General features: G+C 46.0%; 1 protein-coding gene across 2 annotated transcripts in view; it reads left to right on the plus strand.

Moving 5' to 3' along the window:
* GRIK4 (glutamate ionotropic receptor kainate type subunit 4) overlaps window positions 1–19514 on the plus strand; it is a 453432-nt gene extending 433918 nt beyond the window's left edge. The window contains exons 18-20 of one of the 2 annotated variants that reach the window (XM_058289034.1): window positions 120–248; window positions 14078–14196; window positions 18723–19514. In XM_058289034.1, coding sequence (XP_058145017.1) covers window positions 120–248; window positions 14078–14196; window positions 18723–19076 — 602 coding nt within the window. In that variant the 3' untranslated portion in view covers window positions 19077–19514. The remainder of the gene's footprint in view (window positions 1–119; window positions 249–14077; window positions 14197–18722) is intronic. The other variant, XM_058289035.2, reaches the window with a different exon arrangement.
* The last annotated feature ends 311 nt before the right edge of the window (window positions 19515–19825 follow it).

A 19825-nucleotide genomic window follows, 5' to 3' on the forward strand; every position in this document is an offset into this window, starting at 1 on the left:
CACCTCACTGTCATTCCCCTCCTGAAGTCACAGTGGGCGAGGCACAGGGAGGTTTGCCAGGAGCGGAGGGTGGCGTGAGGGTGTTCACACCCTGTGCTCTGGGCTCTCTGACCCCGCAGGCTCCGTCTTCCGGGACGAGTTTGACCTGGCCATTCTCCAGCTGCAGGAGAACAACCGCCTGGAAATTCTGAAGCGCAAATGGTGGGAAGGGGGAAAGTGCCCCAAGGAGGAAGATCACAGAGCCAAAGGTAAGGCCTTCCAGGGCCCGCCCCCTCCTGCCCTCGGGGACCAAGGCATGTCACCTTCCAGAGAACCACTCAGAGACGTTGAGAGCAAGCCTCAGGAGGAGCCTAGGGCCAAATGGGGCCAACTGTTGGACACTCCTGTCCCAGAGGCACCCCACCTGGCTCACCTGTCCTAGAGGCTCTACTCCACCCTGGTTCCCCAATGCAGCCACCTCTTACCCCAGCTTCACCCGCCTCCACCCGGCCCACGCCCCATCCTCTCGCACCTGGACCATCACAAGTGCCTGCTCTCCTCCTCTCATTCTTGCCCACCCCCAGGTGTCCTCCACCAGTAGCCCGAGTGATTCTTCTTCAAATGCCAATCAGATTTCAGCATTCCCTTGAGCGAACCTTTCGCTGGCTTCCCATCTCACTCAGCAACCCCGCCCCCCCCCCCCCCCCCCCCCCCCCCGCCTTTCTCCACTTAGGTCTTCTTTCTGGTCCTCAAGCCTTGTTCCCATCTCAGAGCCTTTGCGCTGGTTATTCCCCTGCCTGGATGTTCCTCCCCGAGACCTGTCCTGGCTTGGCCCCTCTTCGCTGATCTCCCCAGATGTCTTCCCTCCCACCCTCACCCTGCATCCCTCCCCATTGCCTTAACCCTACTTTATTTTTCTTTACAGTCCTCATCACTACCTGATAATATACATTCTATTTATTTGTTTACTTTCCACCTACCTCTACTAGAATGAAGTTTCTTAAGTGTAAGAAAGTCATCTTCTTTACAGGGCTGCCCGCAGTTCCTTTCACATGGATTTTTATTGAATGAATGAATTCTAATCTGGGTTGAACAGAAAGTAGTTGTCAACTGACTGTGTAGTCGAAGAGTGTTGGGGGTCCCTCAGCACCCTGGGTTTTCTGTAGGGGGGGCACACATCCTTGTTTGCCCAAGGCAGTACTGGATGACATCTGCTGTAGCTCTGTTAATGCCTGTGAGTTATTTTTAGAACCTCCATTCATTTTCAAAGTGTCTTGGTTGGGACAATAAATCTTACAGTAGCCCTAGTAATCTACCACAGCCTTGCTAAAATATGCAACAAATTTACCTCTCCCAGGAAGGCAGCTGAGGCGTAAAATGGATGATATCATGGGCTTTCCTCTCTGCTCAGCATGAATGATTATCCATGGTGAGACAGTGAATGAGAGACTGTGCATTTCTAAGTGTCTGTACGGGGATCTGCATCCTGCGAGGAGAGAACTCAGAAATACAGGCCTGGGGGGCAAGCCCTTCATAATCTGTACATAGAAAGAGTGAGATAGAGTAAATGCCCCCCCTTTCCTTCACAGGAACTCAGTGAGGCCCCACACTTCTTGCCCCTCCACTCCCCAGAGACCAGAGCTGGCCATGTGAAGGGTGGTGGATGTTGATGGAATCCCAGCTCCACCAACTGTTCGTTCCGTGAGCATGGTTAAGCACATGAGTTAGCACTTCTTAGCTCCCGTTTCCTCATCTGTAAAATGAGGACCGTAACGAGTGCACCACAGGGTTTTTGTGAAGGCAGAAAGAAATAGCACAAGCAAGACTCCTACTGACTGGTGTTGATCCCTGCCCTGGCACCTGCGGTGCTACTCTCAGGACTTCAGGGGAGTCTCTGTAGGGCAGTTATTTTCAGTGGGTCAGTCAGTCACTCATTCAGCCAACAGAGATGGATTGAATGGCATTGAGTGGCCCTAGTATGTCACTCCATCCTCCTGGGAATGAAAGAAAAAGTACTATAGGCTTACAGTTCTTTACAAGGATCTGAAAGTGATTTCTGGAAACAAAACCAACATACTTGAAGTGATTAGCAAACAATTCTAGATCCTAGCCAATCTACAACTAAACACTGGGGGGAGGGGGTGAAGTGGGGTGGGAGAGATTCTGTTAGAGAAAGAAGAGATGGGGAGGGAGGCACAGAGGAGTGTTTTGGGAAACTTCTGTGGGTTAGAAAGAATGAACTAGATTTAGAGGATGCTCAAAACCTGAATAGGTAGGGAGGGTGGAGAAGGCTATTCCAGGCAAATAAGTGCCTTGAGGAAAGCTATGGAGGCAGAAATCAGAGCAGTGTGCAGGGCTGCAAATGGTGACAGCTTGTGTAGGTGGAGCAGAGAAAGGTTGCATCCAGAGAGTTGATGATTTTTACTTGGGAAGAGTATGGGTAGCAAAATGCCCCTCCACCATCCTTCCCCCCAAAAAATACATGGATTGGAAACAATCCAAATCTGATTGGTCCTGGAATAGTCAAAATAAAACTGGATATTGATAAGTTAACACATGTTAATATTGTTCTGTGATAACAGTGAACTTCAGAAAAGTGGAAAAGAGCTCCATCTTATGAAGGATATGTGGCTTTTGACTGGAGCAATCTAGAGTGGAAACAAAGGGGTGGGCCTGGATCCAGAGCAGAAGGACATCAGATCCTTCTTCTGGTTTGGCTGGGGCTAGATTTCTGAGTGAAATAGGAGAAGTGTCTGGGTATCTGTCGTCTTAGAAGCCCTTGGCTTCTCTAGTGGCCCCAGCTGAGTTGGATGCCTTCCCTGACTTTGGAGTAAACTGGGTCTCCTCTGCTCAGTTGATAGCACCTGAGCTCTAGACCCAGGCTCATTTGCTTCCTTGCCGCTGGCCTCTTGTGGGATGTGTGGTTAAAGCTATCAGTCACGGTCAGAAGCCATCAATTACCATGTTCTCCTGGGCCATGTGAAAATGATTAATGCAACTGTGCTTGTAATTACTTTGCTGAGTCCTTCACACCTGGAGCTCTCCATGCACAGTCATGTTGTTCCTGCCTCTGAACAGCTGACTGGACATATGCAGTGATGCAGAGATACTGGGAGAAGAGGCTGGAACAAAATGGGAGGTGGCCAGAGGCAAGACATTAGAGCCATGCAAGGAACCCCAAAGGCTCCTGTATTGACCCACCAGTCTAGACTATAAGCTCCTACAGGCTCCAAGTAGCTCTCCTCTCCTCCTTCCCACTAGCCTCAGATTCCCAAGACTTTTCTGTCCTTGTTAAATGGATCCCATTAGATCTCGTTCTCATTTTCCCTGTGAAACTCTATACTTGAGTTGATCTCATCTTTCAACCCTGACCCCTAATACTAGCCGAGGAACATCCCTTTTGTTGTTTATTTATTTGTCTGTGTTTAATTATGTATATTGCTAATGAAGCAAATGGAGGGTAGCAGAACTGGCAAAAGGTGATACAGGATTTGGTGCCTTACAGTTTTCACACTCAAGGATCTTGGTTTATTGTCTCTCCCATTCTAGATGACACATCTAACCCAATGGACTCCTTCTGTCCTTCTTCTCATCCCCCTGAGAAGGGACCTCACAAACCTTTGCACTCCAGTATATGGCAGTTAGTTCTACTGGGATGGTACTCTTCCCTGAGACCATTTCAATAGGGGTGAGGGTCATGGACATTGGGACTCTACTATGTAGACAGCCTTGTTATAAATAGTAGGAAGCATCTTGGAGACTCCGTTTCCTTCTCTGGAAAATAGAGATAATAATAATAACACCTTTTTTTTGGGAGGATAGAATGAGATAATTCATGTTAAGCACTCAGAAAAGTGCAAAAGTTAGACCTAAAGGAGAAATTAAGGCTGAAGAAGAGGGCTGAAAAGTGTCCACAAATCACAAGCATGCCTGCCCATCCTATTTTCCTTAGAGACCAGATAGGTCTTCGAACATCAGCACATGGCATTCATCCTGTGCTTGTTGACATTTGTCCCTCATTTTTTTTGTCCTCAAGCCCAGCATACTGCCTGATTTCAGCATTTGAAGAAAGAATGAACAATGAATGAGTAAGAGAGTGAGAAAGCATATAGAGGACCTCCAATCACCCTCACTCTCATCCTCTGTCTGTTTCTTCTCAAACAGTAGCCCTGACACCCTACGTGTTGGCATGGAAAGCATTCATGTAGCTCCACTGCATCTAGCAAATGTTATTGTAAACCACGGCATACCAGGCTAGGCTCTGGGATTTCAAAAAGGAATAAGATATGGCTTTGCTCTCAAGAGATTCAGACCTAAAAAGAGGCACAGCTATAATGGTTGCACTATGGAGATGCTTTATTAGAGCTATAAAGAAAGCATTGTGAAACCCAGAGGAGGAAGTGATTAATTCTGATGAATGGTGAGGGAAGCCTTCACCCAAACATTTGGCCTGGACCTTGAAGCCTCCATTAAGAGTCACTGCTTTAGGAATGCTGTGGAGCACAGTTTCTTATAGTCAGAAATCAGTTTGAATAAGTAGGACAAGGTTGGAATTAGGATCGTAAACTTGTATGTCTCAAACTTTTCCATGGAAGGAACTCGAATAGCAGAGGAGGCTGAATGTGTGCTCTCAGGGATCTGGGAACATAGCCCATCATGATGAAATGTCCTTAAGGTCTTTTGTTGTGTCCTAAAGATACATGTGGATTTTCTATCTTACTCCATACTGCAGACACGTTTAATGTCAACGTGCTTTCCCACCCACACTCAAAGTCAAATTAATATCCTAGGAAGATGCCCCATAATCATCCCTTAGATTTGCATATACCTTGGCTTACCAATAGGGCACTGGACCTGGGTTTGAGGACATTGGCTATAGACATCAAAGGTTCTGGAGGAGGGATGTAGTTTGATGAGAGCAGTGACTGTGGGATGGATTCTGAAGTTAGTCAAAGGTCTCCTGTCTGAGTCAGTGACATTTTTGATCCCAGGGGACAGTCTTCAGCTCAGGAGGAACAAAGAATCAAATTACTGACTCTGAGTTCCAAAATAAGTACATACAACTCATAACAGAGACAATATTCTTGCAATCAATGTTTTGGCCTTTTTTCCTAGAGAAAGCATTTTTTTGAATGTAGAAGATTAATCCCTGAAGGAAGTTGGGCATAAAGTTTACGGTAAAGTTTGAGAGTGAAAAAAGAATAGAGAGCCAGACCTCCCAATCTGCAAACCAGATGAGAGGATGCCTCGGCTAGGGGAGGGGAGCTTCTGAGCAGGAAAGGATATGTTAGGGTGTGATGGGTCCTTGGAAGGAGCCACGTACTCTACTGGGAGACATAGAGTGGTGATATAACTCCTAGATTAGTTGAGGATTCCAAAGAATGAAGAGATCTTTGCTTGCTTCTAAAGTTTGGTGAGCCCCAGAAATATGTGTCATGCCACAGTGGAGTTGGGAGCATGGATGGTGGCACATCGGTACCCAGGGCAGGGGACCCAGGGATAGGCCTAAGTTTCCCTGGGCACCAGACAGGGATACTGAAAAACTGGGTGGACTCCAACATAAGACCAGACACCTCCTCCCACCCCCATGCTATGACACATAATCCCCCTCCTTTGCAACCCCATAACTGAAATGTATCCTGGGGAGAAGATGCAAAGGAGAAAACCTTGAATTAGTTGAATTTAAGCCTGAAATGACTAAGATGTCTCGATGTTTTTGGCAAACAGGTGGCTGTGGGAGTGGGAGGTAGAAATTAGGTTCATGTTGTAGGAAAATAAAATTATAATTTTTGCAGAGTTGTTGGCTTTGGAAATTCTTCCCAGATCCTTGAGGGAGACTGGTCCAACAGCAGGGTTTCAGGATGGATGGAGAGGGGAGACATATAGGCAGGATCTCCCAGAAGATGGAAGAAGTGAGAAGGAGGCTTCTCTCCACTCTGCACCTTGGGATCAAATGTTCCTTGGCACAGGGAAGAGAACTGAGCAGATGAAAAGGAAAAGTAAATAGCAGAAGTCAACCTCCCTAAGTCCCAAATGCTTCAGAAGATGTTAGAGCTCTAACAACCAGCCACTGATAACTAGTCTCTATGCAGTCTTCCTTTGGAACAAGAGGGTGAGCTCTGTTAATATGCAGTAATGTCTAAAAGTGAGGCTGTTTGGGGATGGACTTTGGTTGCCATCCCAGCCATGGCAGCTAGTGCCAGTTTAATGCAGTGGCTCCATTCTTGCCATGGCTGGAACCCAAGTAAACATTACTCGTTGCTTGGAGATGTTAAAAGTCTTCTTGGCCAATTGAAATGCCACGTGACCTCTTCCAAGCCAAGTGAGACACGCTCACCTGGAACAGGAGGTACCGCTGCTTGGTTTTCCTTTGGCAAATTAACCATCAAGACTTACTGCCCAAGAGGCTCCCAGCCTGTAGCAGAAGAACAGTGCCAGGATATCCTGAAAGAGCGCTTCCTTTAAGTCTTTAAATAACCACCAGGGATGGAGTCACAGGAACAATTTTTCCCCTATGTCTCAAAATTGAACAGAAAGCAGTAGTTTTAATTTGCTTTCCAAAGCCACTCCTAGATGATCTTTCATTCTGTGATTTGAATCAGTTGGCTTTTACATATGCTTAAGGAGCAAGAAGACTATGGAACAGGCAGGGAGGGTTGGGGATGAAGGGAGAGATAAAGGGGAGATGTTTCTTCAGAGACCTATGAAACTGTGAGCAGCTATGGGCACGTTGTTTCCAATTAGAATGTAGCAGACAATGCACAGTGCCTAACATAATCCTTTTGTGTTTTGTTATCCTATTAAAATGTGAGAAATTTCAAAGAAAGGGATCTGGTGCTACCCCACTTCTAATCCAATATTAACCGCTCAAACATCACTGCCAAACTCAGAGAAGAATCCTAATGTTGGGACAATGCCACAAATCCTGAGTCTTATGTGCTAGGTCTTACTTGGCTCCAGTAAGAGCCACAATATTACCCTTTGGCTTCTTCTCCCCCTCTTCCCATCCCTGCCTCTAATTCAGTGGCCATCCACCTTCATGAACGACTGAAAAATGAAATGGCAGATCATGTGGAAGACTGGAGAATTACAAAAAGGAGCAGGCTCCATGCCAAGCTGTTTCATTTTCTTCTGCCTTTTCTTTTCAAAAACACGTATTTTATTTATTTATTTTCACTCAACTCCTATAAAAAGAAATATCGCTAGCCACTCACAGATGCCAGCATCCCAATTCAGGAGGATTGGATTACCGAAAGCTTTGGGAACAATTGCTAGACAAAGAGGTGGTCGGTGAATTCCAAGGAAATTAAATACCTTTATCTTGAAAAACCCAAGCTCACAATCTTGTGGGCTTCAAAGGACCATAAATACACCACCGGGCTGTGAAAATCAGAGTCCCCTTTCAAGGATGGAAAAGAGGTCACGGCATTGACTCGCAAACTCCTCAGAGAGCAGGAAGTTTGCTGTCTGGCACAGTGGGAATGAAAGTGTGAGACATCTTAGCAAGAGTGGGGGGGTGTGATGAGAGGAGGGGAATTCTGGGAACATTTTCCTCTCTCTTTCTTCTCAGGGGGCCCAGCCTGGTTATCCTGGTTCTCTGGTTTCTGCGGAGAGAGGCAAGGCTAGAGACCTGAGTGTGGGAGTGTAGATAGCGTCTCAGGGGGATGCTTGCAGAGGAAACCTGTCCTCATCAAATCAGATTTACTGCTGAGAGACGGAGAAACTCCAGAGGGGTTGCCAGAAAGCCTGATGGGGAGCAGGGGCACATGACAGCCCAGGGTGTCTGCAACAGAGAAAGGCAGCAATTGTCACGACTGCAGCTCAACTTTGTCTGGAAATCGAGCCAAGATTAAGTCAATAAATCATTGACTCAAACATTTGATGTGACGCTTCGAAGGAGAGAGGGGGATTCTGTAAGTTGACTAACGGCCTATATGTAGGACCCTCTTGCCTTGTCACTCTGGGGGTTCCCAGGACTTAATTCGGTCATTGGGGTGCCCACTTGAGCTTAGTCAACATGCCACCGCTGCACGGGCAGACGTGGCACCCCAGGGAGAGGTGGTGTGGAACAGAGACTAGCGACTGAGGCTCAGTTTGGGTTCAGGCACTCCCCCTTGTCAGCCGGGTGACCTTGGGCAGGTAGTTACCTACTACTCTGCCTTGGTTCCCTTGTCAGGGAAAGGGAGGAAGAATGGTGCCTAGTTCATAGGGCAGCTGTAAGGACTGACTCAAAGTCCTTGTGCATGGTAAACAATCAGGAAGGTCAGCTTTAGCTTTTATAAAGAGCATTAGCTTTGGAGGCAGATTGATCTAGAATTCACATCATAGCTGTGAAAACCTGAGCAACTTTCTTAATTTCTATGCTGTTTGTTTCTTTAACAAAAGGACAGGAAGGCCTGCTTTCCAGGATAATCGAAGGGGACAGCAAGTGGTTCAAACTTGAGATGCTTGGGCTCCTATTCTGATCAATTCTATCACATTCGGTAAAATCGATCAAATGCCTCTCTCATCTCTTTTCTGTTTCATGCCCTTCTCCCTTCTTTTCTTCTGTCACTCTCCCAAGCATCTGCTTGGTCTAGTCTAGGATGGCACTGTGAACATAAGAAGAAATGGCAAGCTTACCATGTCACAGTCCTGAACGGTGCAAACACAATGAATCATTGTTAGTTTTCTGGCAAAGTCCTACAGATCAGCTCACACCTGGGCACAAGAAATTGCTATTTACAACAAGTCCTTGGAAATGGGGCCATTTCATATCTTTGCGTCATATAGGTGAGCAGGGCTCTGAAAGAGAAGAGGTTTGAGAGCCACGTTGGCCAAGGAATCTGTGTTCTTGTCAAATGCCCTTAATGTGTGACCATTGCACAGAGTGCCAGCACCTAGCATTGTGCTCAGCTCATGGAAGCTCCTCAATGAACATTTGTTGATTGCAGTCAGAGAATGAATTCCTCCTCCCTTGATGGGATCCTCCACCTCAGCATCCTCCACCCCTCTCTGGAAGCCTGCCTCTGAGGCTCCCCCGAGGCTCCTCCAGTCTCTGTCTCTTGCCCTCCCAGGATCCAGCCTCTTTATGCAGATTTCCACAGTGCTACTAGATGTGGACAGGTCTCAAGGCCCCAGACGTATGTGCACCTGAATCCAGGAGGTGCACGGATCGAAGAGCAGGTGGGTGGGTGGAGACGCGGACCTCTTCAAAGCTTCCCTCCTCCAGGTTGCCATTCGCCTCTAGTTCTAGAGACAATGTCGTTTTTTGCATCTGTGAACCATCATTTGCTTTTGTGGGCATCCTGTGAGTGACACCCAAGTTTGTATTTAACCAACCAGGAGTTTGCGGGGAGACTTTTACTCTATTCCAGCTAATGCAGCATAATTGCTGGGGCACCGCAGAGGCTCAGAGACAAGCGTCAGGGAAGAAATCCCACTTTTAAAAGCCATCTGCCACGATGGCGGCCATGTGGTCCATCTGAAGGAGGGAAGGGAGGGGCCGATTAGCTGGCTTCCCAGCACCCCTTGCAGGTGCTCCGGCATCCGCCAGTGCCAGGAGGGTTTCTTGTCAGCTGGAGGGAGTCCACATCAGAGGCGCCCTCTGATTAATGGCCTGCGTGTGCTGTGGAAGGCATTTGACTTATAGGAGAACGACTGCTGACAGCGTTAAATGGAACTGCGGCGCTCTCCCAGCACTCCCTTCCATTCCCCGCGCCATCTGTTTCTCAGCTCTGATTCTGCCAGCAATCTATTCTTGCTTCCACTTTCCAGTAAGTTCCTAAAGGCTGGAATGGTATGCAAGCCTCCCTTCTATAGGGAGGAGGCCACTCCACAAGGAATCAGCCGCTAGAGCCAGCACCCATGATGAATGTGCTGGCCCTGAAATGCGAGAAGCTGGGAAAGGAAGGCTGTGGAGTGTTCCAGTGACTCATGGTTTCTACCAGAAGCCTGTTAAAACCTCAGCTCCTCCAAGAAGCTTTCCCTGATCAAATCACAATTATCCCATCCCAGATCACATGTCCATTTATATCCCTCCCCCAACCCCAACCCCCACATCTGCCCTGGACTGGGACTGAGTAGAGTCAGTCACATGGTGGATTATCCGTGTCAAACCTCAGTCCCCTTTGCCAGTCCCTCTGCATGGTTCTGGGCCCCTGCCCCTGTGACCAGGCTGGGAGCACTCATTTTACTATTTCAAACAAAATTTAATTAGTAATGACAAGTACATGAAAGTATTAAGTGTTCAAAGAGCATGATGTCTACAACTGACACTCAAATGTCTAAAAAATAGGTAGATGATAGCTAGCTAGCTAGCTAGATATAGATAGATAGTCAAATAGATAGATGATAGATGATAGATAATGGATGGATGGAATGACACTGCAAATATGGCAAAATGTTAGAAGTTGGTAGGTGTGGGTATCTAGGCAGGGGATATATTGGAGTTGTCTGTGTGGATTTTGTAATATTTTTGCAACTGTCCTGTACATTTTGGAATTCTTTTAAAATAAAAAGTTAATTAAAAATTTTTATTAGGGGTAAATGTATCATAGTATAGATTCCAAAGCTTTTGACAATGCAGACCTCTACATCTAGACCATCTTTATCCTCTTTCTTAATGCTTATTCTTTCAACAAACATTTATGGAGTTTCTATGAACCAGTCACCACAGTCGTGGGGTTACAGAGTTGAATGGGACATGGTTCTTACTGTCAGGAACTCACAGTCCAGTGGGAAATACAGATATACAAACTTTATGCAATCCTGGAGTGATACATGGTATATTAGTGAAGCATTAAAAAGGTGCTAAGTGACAGAATCAGACAAGATCAGAGAAGGCTGCTAGGTGGAAGTGCCACCTGAGCTGCTGTTGGAGTTCACCAGGTGTGTGTCTGGGGGGTGGAAGTGAGGGTAGGTTCCAGGCAGAAGTGCTAACAGGAGAAGGGGCACAGGAGCTGGGAGCAACTGTGATTTCTGCTAGGAATGATGCACAGTTTTGTATTGCTAAAGGATGTGTCACCGTTGCACTTTGCATTTTGGAAGGATCACTCAAGCAAAAATCAGAGAGATCATTTTGGAGGCTGCTTCAATAGTTCAAGCAAGAGATCATGGGGGCCTGAACTGGGAATGGGGGTTGGAAGGTAATAGAAGCAATAGAGTAAAGTGTAAGAAAGTGGAAACCAAGTGGGAGGTAAAAGCAGCAGGACTTGGTAATTGCCAGGGCACAGAAGGGAGGCAAGAGCCCAAATGCAAGCAAGTGAGGAGAGATGGGTATCCCAGAGCAAGCAAAGAAAAGTAAGAAGATTGGGAGAGAACAGAGATGAGGGCTGTATAAAAATCCAAGAAAAGAGTAAGGCTGCCAATGGCAAATGCTAAGAGAGCTGAAGTTCAGGACTGGATTAGAAACAAGATGCTCATTGGTGACACTGGTGAGAGTTGTTTTAGTAGTGCAAGACAGAAAGGCATGGGATAAGGAGTAAATGGGAAGGGAAAAAGTAAAGTTAGAACAGAATCATTTTCTCCTTCAGATACCACAGAGTAGGTAGGGCCTGAAAGTTTTTCAAGGGTCCAAAATTGTGTCCGAGGTCTGGGGAAAAAAAAAATTTGGCTTCAAAATGCAAAATGGAAACTGCAAAATTAAATTAAGACATGTTCAATTAAATATCTCCAATATGTAATGTTGCTTCAACTTTATTAATTTTTAAATGTAATATTCATAAAACTTCACACATTTAGAAACAATTTTTTGTTAGATTTTCTCATTTTGCAAACATTTCCTTGTATGCACGATGATAACTGAGAAATCACAGCCAATCATAAATTATTTCTTGTTGCTCAGTCATATCAAAAGCAACATTTTAAAAATACATAGCACATAAGGTGGGTGCATATTCTTCCACTTGCTTTCATGTAAGACGGAGCCTCCAAATGTAAGATATTTAAGGGCTTTAGACTGTCTTAAAATAGTTCTAATATAGACAACCCTGTCCCAAAACTTGGCCATGGAGGAAGGAGAGAGAAACTGCTCACTGAACAGAATTGGAGGGGGAAAGGAGAAATTTATTTTCCTTAAGAAGGGAGAGACTTGAGTGGAGCCAAAGGAGCAGAAAAGACTGGAGCTGGGATGGCATGGTGACTGATAGAGACGGGGGAAGTGGTTAGAAGCCCACGAGGCAGATTAAGCCCAGAGAGGAGGAAGGACACCTGCTCTGCTCAAACACCTGGGGAGGCTGAGCCCTTCCAGGGCATCCTACTCATTTTTTTCTATATCGAGCAGAACTATCCCAGAGTGAAGGGGGAGTCATGTAGCATCACAGCACTCACTTGAGGTCATGCTTGACCTGAGCAGGTGGTCATCCTTGGGAACACAGAGGTCACTGGGATCGCCATCCACCTCCCTCCAAAGGGATAACACTCTTCAATGCACATCCTAATATTCACTTCTCACCACCCCTAAACCTGTGGGCTGGAGCATCTGCCTGTGCACCCCAAATAGATTATGGTGCATCCGGTGGAGGTATCCCTGTCGTGACTCTTTTCCTGTCATCTCCCAAACTCTCAATCCTCCCCATCCCCCATGAATAAGTTCCCATGGTCAAAAACCTTCTGCCCCCAAAAGCCCCAGGTTGAGGAAGCAGGTGTTCAAGTGAACCTCAAGCTCCTTCCTCCTAGAAGGTAGAAATCTACTCCAAACCATATCTACCATCCCTTCGAGTTGCTTTTTTCAATGATTCACTGGTTTTCCCAGTAGAAGCTCCCATCTGCATGCAGGTACTGGAGTTGACTGTGAAGATCTACAGAGTCCACAGTCCGTTGGATGCATTCACTATGTGAGCCCTCAAAGCCACCGCCAGCAGGTTATTAGTGTAGACAGGCACTGCTCCCTAGCTCTGGTCATTTTTTTTTAAACCATCCATTTGGAGCTTTGTGAAAGAAAACCCAAGGTAGCTTGAAATGGCTAGTAGGGCTGTTTTTTCCCTAGCTTTGCAAGGTGTCGAAGGTGTCAGACTGGGCTCATCTCCTAAGGGCAGGAGGTTTGCTTTCCCTGACATTGACACAGCTCTATGTTCAGTGATGACACTACTGATGGAACAAACGCTCCAATGTGCAAGCATTGCCAAAAAGCACAGGATATAACCTACTCTCTTGACATCTTCCTAGATAAAAGGTGCTCTCTGATTTATGGTTGTGGCCCCTGTTTAATCAGGGTTTCATGTGTTTACGATGCTGACCCTAAAGTTTGGGTTTCTCTAATGCCAAAAAAAAAAAAAAACTTTCAGCCTACCAGGGCAGCAAAGCTCAGTGTTTGACACTGTGGAAATGAAACAATCATGTCATCCTACAAATATTTATTGACTATACCCACTACATGGCAGACACTAGGCAATGAGGAATCAACAGGAAGCTATGCCTGATTTCAAAGAGTTTACAATCTAACTAGTACAGTGCTTCCAAAGATGCCCATTTGCAAACTAAATTTTAGGCTGGCTACAAAAAAAATCACTTGTGAAGCTTTAAAAAAAAATTACTCCTGGGCCCCATCCCCAGAGATATTGATTCAGAAGGTCCTGGGTAAGAACTGGAAATTTATATTAATATCAGATTTCCCAGGTGGTTCTGATGGCACCCTGGTTTGGGAATCACTGTTCTGGTGGGATAAAAATAACATAGATAGGTAAATATATTTCTTTCTATTCATGGTTTGGTCAAAACAGTTGCTTTATACCATGCAGGCACAATATGAGGAAAATTGACTAAAATTTTTTTGAAAGTGCTGGAATTTATGGGTATATTGCTGTCATGTCTCTATAAGCTACATCAAGTTGGGCTGAAGTCTTTTCTGAGGAGGAGCCTCACCTCCCACCACCAGACACACTTTTGTAAGCTTCACACCAGCCTCATGCATTTACAACTACATTCCTCCTCCCCTTTGACTCCAGGTATGCTGCATTTTCTTCAAAAGAATAATTCAGACTCTTCAAAGAATGTGTGTCTAAAGTATTTGCAAGGAGTAATTACATCGGTCATTTAAATGACTTTTAGCATTCTCGTGGAATGATTATGTCTTCCTGTCCTTTTACACTTTTTTTTTTGTCTCATCATTTTCTTACAGGCCTGGGAATGGAGAATATTGGTGGAATCTTTGTGGTTCTTATTTGTGGCTTAATCGTGGCCATTTTTATGGCTATGTTGGAGTTTTTATGGACTCTCCGACACTCAGAAGCAACTGAGGTAAACTTCCAAAGGAGCGCTACCCATGGAGTTGGTAAATGAGGCAAAATCCACATACCCAGACATGGGCAGAAGTCATTCCAAGCAGGACAGATGGAATTGCCCAAGAGGGTGGAGCCCCTACAGGATGGTGCAATGGAAAGAATTCCAGTCCTGGAGGCAGGGCATCTAGGTTAATGCTTCATCGCTTACTAATTATGCAACCACAGAAAGGGCACTGAAGCTCACTGGGCTTCTAATTCTACTTTGAAACAGCCCAGAAAATAAAATAATATGTGAAAAATGCTTTCTAGACAGTCAAGTCCTATACAACCATAACTTAAGGTATAGTAGCGTAATGAAAGACAGGCTTCTAATGTAAAAGGTGACCTCTGTCCTTCGATTTTGAGTGTGTTTTTGCCTTACAGATAAAGATACTTAGAGAAATCCTAATTCTAATGAGCTGAGGAATTATGGCCTCCTTCTTGGGGACTTTGAATAAGTTTAATTCCCCAATCTGTGGTTTAGACACTGAGTTAATATGAACTTCAGACAGACTGAGGAGCCTGGGAAGAAGGAAGAAGATTCTATTCCACTCTCCTTCCATTCCCAACCCAGAGAAGGGGCACGACTCATACTTTGTGGTGTTATGAGATTTGTGAAAGTACAACAGCCTCTATCTCAGTCTCCCAACTCTGCAGCTTCCTAAAACCCCCTTCCCTAATTGCTGCTGGAGAAAATTCTCCTGCCTGTACAGACAGTGTTCCTAAAAGTACATGGAACCCAGCCTCCGTCAGGGCCTCCATACCACACTGCTTGTCCAGGCCTTTTATTCTCTGTGCTCAGCCACCTTTCTCATTTCCCAAAAAGAAAGTCCACACCATCATCCACTCCTCAGGCCCTTCTGCTCCTTCACCCACAGAGGTTGATTTACCTCCCACCTCACCAAGAAACCCAGAACGACCAGCCCCAAACTATGACCCCTCACTACAGGTTTACCCACAGCAGGAGCACCCTCCCTCTCCTTTTCTGCCGCTGCCTCAGGAGCTTTTCCAGCTTACCCCTCGCCTCTGCTCTTGACCTTGTCTTTCTTCAGCTACTCTAAGAGTATCTTCTTTCTCTTAATTTTTTACACCTGCTCTCTCCCTGAAATCCATAAATAGGCTCAAGCTTCTCCCATATTTAAAAAATAAGTGCAACATTACTTTCCCTATCCCTCCTCTCTTCCAAACCAAGAGGATTACTGCCTCAGTTTCCATGTCCTCATTTCCCATTCAGTCCCCATCCCTCAATGAAAGGCCATTAAAAGGGTTTGATCCCTCCCAATGGACAAAACCTAAAGAAAACCCATTGAGCTGTATTGGACCTCAGTGTGCCTCTTGGAAAGCTCTTAGTTCCTCTCCTACTTCTTTCTCCAGCTTCACTAGCTTTCTCCCTTTGTCCACTCCATAAATGGTGGTGATACTTATCCCATGAGACCTAGTTCATTGACTCCCCTCCCTGCAAATCCACTCCCAACTCTCCTGCCTTCCTCCAGACCATTCTTCCCCCTCTCCACCACCATTGCGTAGAGCACTGATGCATAAAGCACTTATCCACTGTGTTGCGATTCTTTTTCTATCAGCCCTTCTATTGGACACTGAGCTGCTTGAAAATAAACTGTGTTTTTTTCTCTGAATTTCCATTGCAATGTACAGTACTTGATACATAGCACTTGTATTAATCAGCCAAAGGGGTGCTGATGCAAAGTACCAGAAGTCTACTGGCTCTTATAAAGGGTATTTATTTGGGATAGGAGCTTATAGACACCAGGCCATAAGGTATAAGTTACTTCCCTCACCAAAGTCTATTTTCACATGTTGGAGCAAGATAGCTGTTGATATCTGTCAGGGTTCAGGCTTCCTGGGTTCCTCTCTTCCCAGGGCTTGCTTCTTCCTGCACTCAGGGTTCATCTCTTCCCAGGGCTTGCTTCTTCCTGCACTCAGCATTCCTCTCTTCCTGGGGCTTGCTTCTCTTTCCTCTGTGTGCTTACTTCCTGGGGCTCCAGTTTAAGTCTTCAGCATCAAACTTCAACATCAAAACTCCAACATCAAAAAAAAAAACAAAAACAACCCACCAAGGGGTGGAGACTCAACACCCTAATAATGTGGCCTAATCAAAGCCCTACTCATAACTTAATCACAACAGGTACAGAGCAGATTACAAACATAATCCAATATCTATTTTTGGAATTTATAACCATATCAAACTGCTACACTCCACCCTCTGAATTCCAGAAAGACATTACAATATTCAAAAAAAACCTTAATAACAATGCAAGTACTAAATCATATCACAATCAATTTAAAGAAATAGTTTGTCTTCGGGCAAAGTCCTGTCTGCTATAGACCTCTGAAACTTATAAAACCATATCAAACTGCTACAGCACTCAAGAAATATATGTCAAATTATATTATTGTCATATGAGTAAATTGGACAGGTGTTTTTGTTGTTATAATTAGTAGCACAAAGTGATTGAGTGAATTGCCTAGAGTCTCTGAGAATTAGCAGCAATAATGTGTCTAGAATCAGATCTAAAGTCCTAACTTGGCTATATTCCATTAGGCCCAGGTAGAGGACCTGTGGACATTGAGTTATTTGGTCATTTGTCCAAGAATTCACCAATGTCATGCGTGTACCTTGGAAAACTCAATTCAATGTGGAGTTAGCACACTCCCAATAGTTGAAGTGTAAAGGTCACATTAGCTATTGACTATGGTTGAACAATTGTCCTGAAATAATTGGAAGAAAAAACATGAAACTGGGCTTCAGAAGGCTTCTTCCCATCATCTCCAGGAAAGTATCCTTTTAGCGTAGAGTAAAGAACTGAGCAGAGCATGCATGCATTCTGGAGTCAGGTAGGTTGATGTTCAAATTATGGATCAGCAGTTTATTAGCCATGTAATTCTTGGCAAGATGCAACTTCTCTGAGCCTCCATTTTCATATCTGTGAAATGGGAATAATAGACTCTGTGCTTCTCAGCAGGGTTCTTGACAGGACCCAATAAGTAAAGTGCTTATCAAAGAGCTTGGGCGAATAAATGGTGCCAGTGGTAGGAGGAGGAGGAGGTAACAGAAGCAGGTAGAAGTAATAGTAGCACAGTTTCATGATTCTTCACCCACAATTCTGAAACTCAAAAAGCTCAGAAAGTCCCATGTTTTTTGTACACTTGATGCAAATGCATTTGGCGGCAAAACTTGACTTGAACTGACAGGGGGGTAATGTTAATGATCTTTAGTGATCTCCACGTTAATGTATATTTATTTTGCTACAGAAATAGTAATATGTTTCAATACAGGCCACACAAATCCCGCCTCACAATATACTGCATGTGCATTGTATTACCCCCCGAAAATACAAAATATTTTGAATTCGAACAGACAACTGTACCTAAGAGTTTCCTATTAGGAAACTGTGGACCTGTGGAAGTAGTCCTTGCTCTTGTTCGGGTGGTTGTGGCTATTTTTAGAATGTACCATCTCCAGCCATAATCTGTTGATTAAAAGAATTGAGAATCTTTAGCCCGAGGGCACAGCGTCCCTGGAGAATGGTAGTTTTTTCAAATAATTGTAAAGACTGACATGCGACCACTGCCACCACCACCTTGAATCAAATTGTCCTTGGATTGGTTTTGTTCTGAATGTACTTACTATTCGCTTAATAGACGCTAAGGTCCAAATTTAACTGGAGTCAATGGATGGAAATTTCAGAGAGAGGAATTGTTGACTCAGGGCAAAGAAGAAGCAGTTAGCAGTTAGGAATGTGCAAATATGGGTTAGGCTCCTTCCCAAGAAAGGGCAATGACTGTCTTCCAAGGTGTTCAAAGACTGGCCCCCCCAGCCACCAGGGCTGTTATGGGGCATTTGCACATTACCTGGGGATGGGGTGGGAGGAAGGAGATGGCTAGAAAGGCCTGCACGTTTCCATCCCTACCTGAGATTATTTTTTTTGTCTTTATTTATTTTTTTTAAAGTTACCTTAAAAAAATATGAGGTCCCCATATACCCCCCCCACCCCCTCACCCCACTCCTTCCATAACAACAACCTCCTCCATCATCATGGGACATTCATTGCACTTGGTGAATACATCTCTGAGCACTGCTGCACCACATGGTCAATGGTCCACATTATAGTTTACACTCTCCCCCAGTCCACCCAGTGGGCCATGGGAAGACATACAATGTTCAGTAACTGTCCCTGCAGTACCACCCAGGACAATTCCCAAGTCCTGAAAATGCCCCCACATCACACTTCTTCTTCCCTCTCCCCACCCTCAGCAGCTACCATGGCCACTTTCTCCATAGCAATGCGACATTAAATTCCATTACTAATCACAAGAGTTCCAGAATAGAATGTCAGTAAGTCCACTCTAATCCATACCCTACTCCCCTACCTGAGATTTTATGATTCAGTGACACCCTCCCCTGCAGAACCGCAGGGGGGCACCGGGGACTGGTTTTTGGAGGCTGGTCTGTGACACGCCCCCCTCCCCTCTTGTCTCATCCAGGTGTCCGTCTGCCAGGAGATGGTGACCGAGCTGCGCAGCATCATCCTGTGTCAGGACAGTACCCACCCCCGCCGGCGGCGCGCGGGGGTGCCGCAGCCCCGACCCCCGGCCCCCGAGGAGCGCCGGCCGCGGGGCACAGCGGCGCTCAGCAATGGCAAGCTGTGCGGGGCCGGGGAGCCCGACCCCCTCGCCCAGAGACTGGCCCAGGAGGCCGCCCTGGTGGCGCGCGGCTGCACGCACATCCGCGTCTGCCCCGAGTGCCGCCGCTTCCAGGGCCTGCGCACGCGGCCGTCGCCCGCCCGCAGCGAGGAGAGCCTGGAGTGGGAGAAGACCACCAGCAGCGAGCCCGAGTAGCCCCCGCGGCGGCAGCGGACTCCCAGGCCAGGGGCGGGAGGCGGGGGGCTGCCGGCGCCCGCCGCCTGCACCGAGCCCGGACCTGCACCGCCAAGACTGCTCTCCGGATTGTGGATCCAGTAACTTTACAAAAATATCAACGAGCCTGGCGCCCCAGCTGGAGACCGCACCCGGGTCGGGAGTGGGGTCCACCTTGCAACCGATGGCGAAGGGGACGCACCCCCTCCCAGGCACAAGGGGCCCAGCTTCTCCCTCCCGCTAAAATAACATAGGGTCTGGGCTGGGGGGTCCCTGCTCGACCAGACCTGTCCAGTAAATGGGTGAAATCATCCGTGGAATTTCCCCCTAGGAAGGGGCCGTTGTACCCTGGGTCTAGTTCTTACAGGAAAAAAAAAAAAATTAAACTCAACAGGGAAGTTTTTCTTTTCTGGATTTGTATATTTTTGTTAATGTTCTTTTTCTTTTCCCTTTTCTGTCCTTACCCCTCTTCTCTTTTGTCTTTGTCCTCGTTCTGTTCACTTGTTTTCTGCATTTCGGAGGGGGTGGCTGGGGCTAGGGGATGGAAGGCTTAAGTAATCTCTATTCCTTTTTCTGAACTTGAAGACATGGAGTCGCCAATGCATAAGATTTCAGGTGCTGAACTCTCCTTTCTGGGGGGCGATTGGGGAGAGGCGGAAGAATAAGATGGAGAGTCTCAAATAAAAGTCCATTAGAGTAATTTGAAAAAATGCCAAAAACCAACCAACCCA

This window comes from Dasypus novemcinctus, chromosome 27 (assembly GCF_030445035.2).
Source record: "Dasypus novemcinctus isolate mDasNov1 chromosome 27, mDasNov1.1.hap2, whole genome shotgun sequence".
Classification (NCBI taxonomy): domain Eukaryota; kingdom Metazoa; phylum Chordata; class Mammalia; order Cingulata; family Dasypodidae; genus Dasypus; species Dasypus novemcinctus.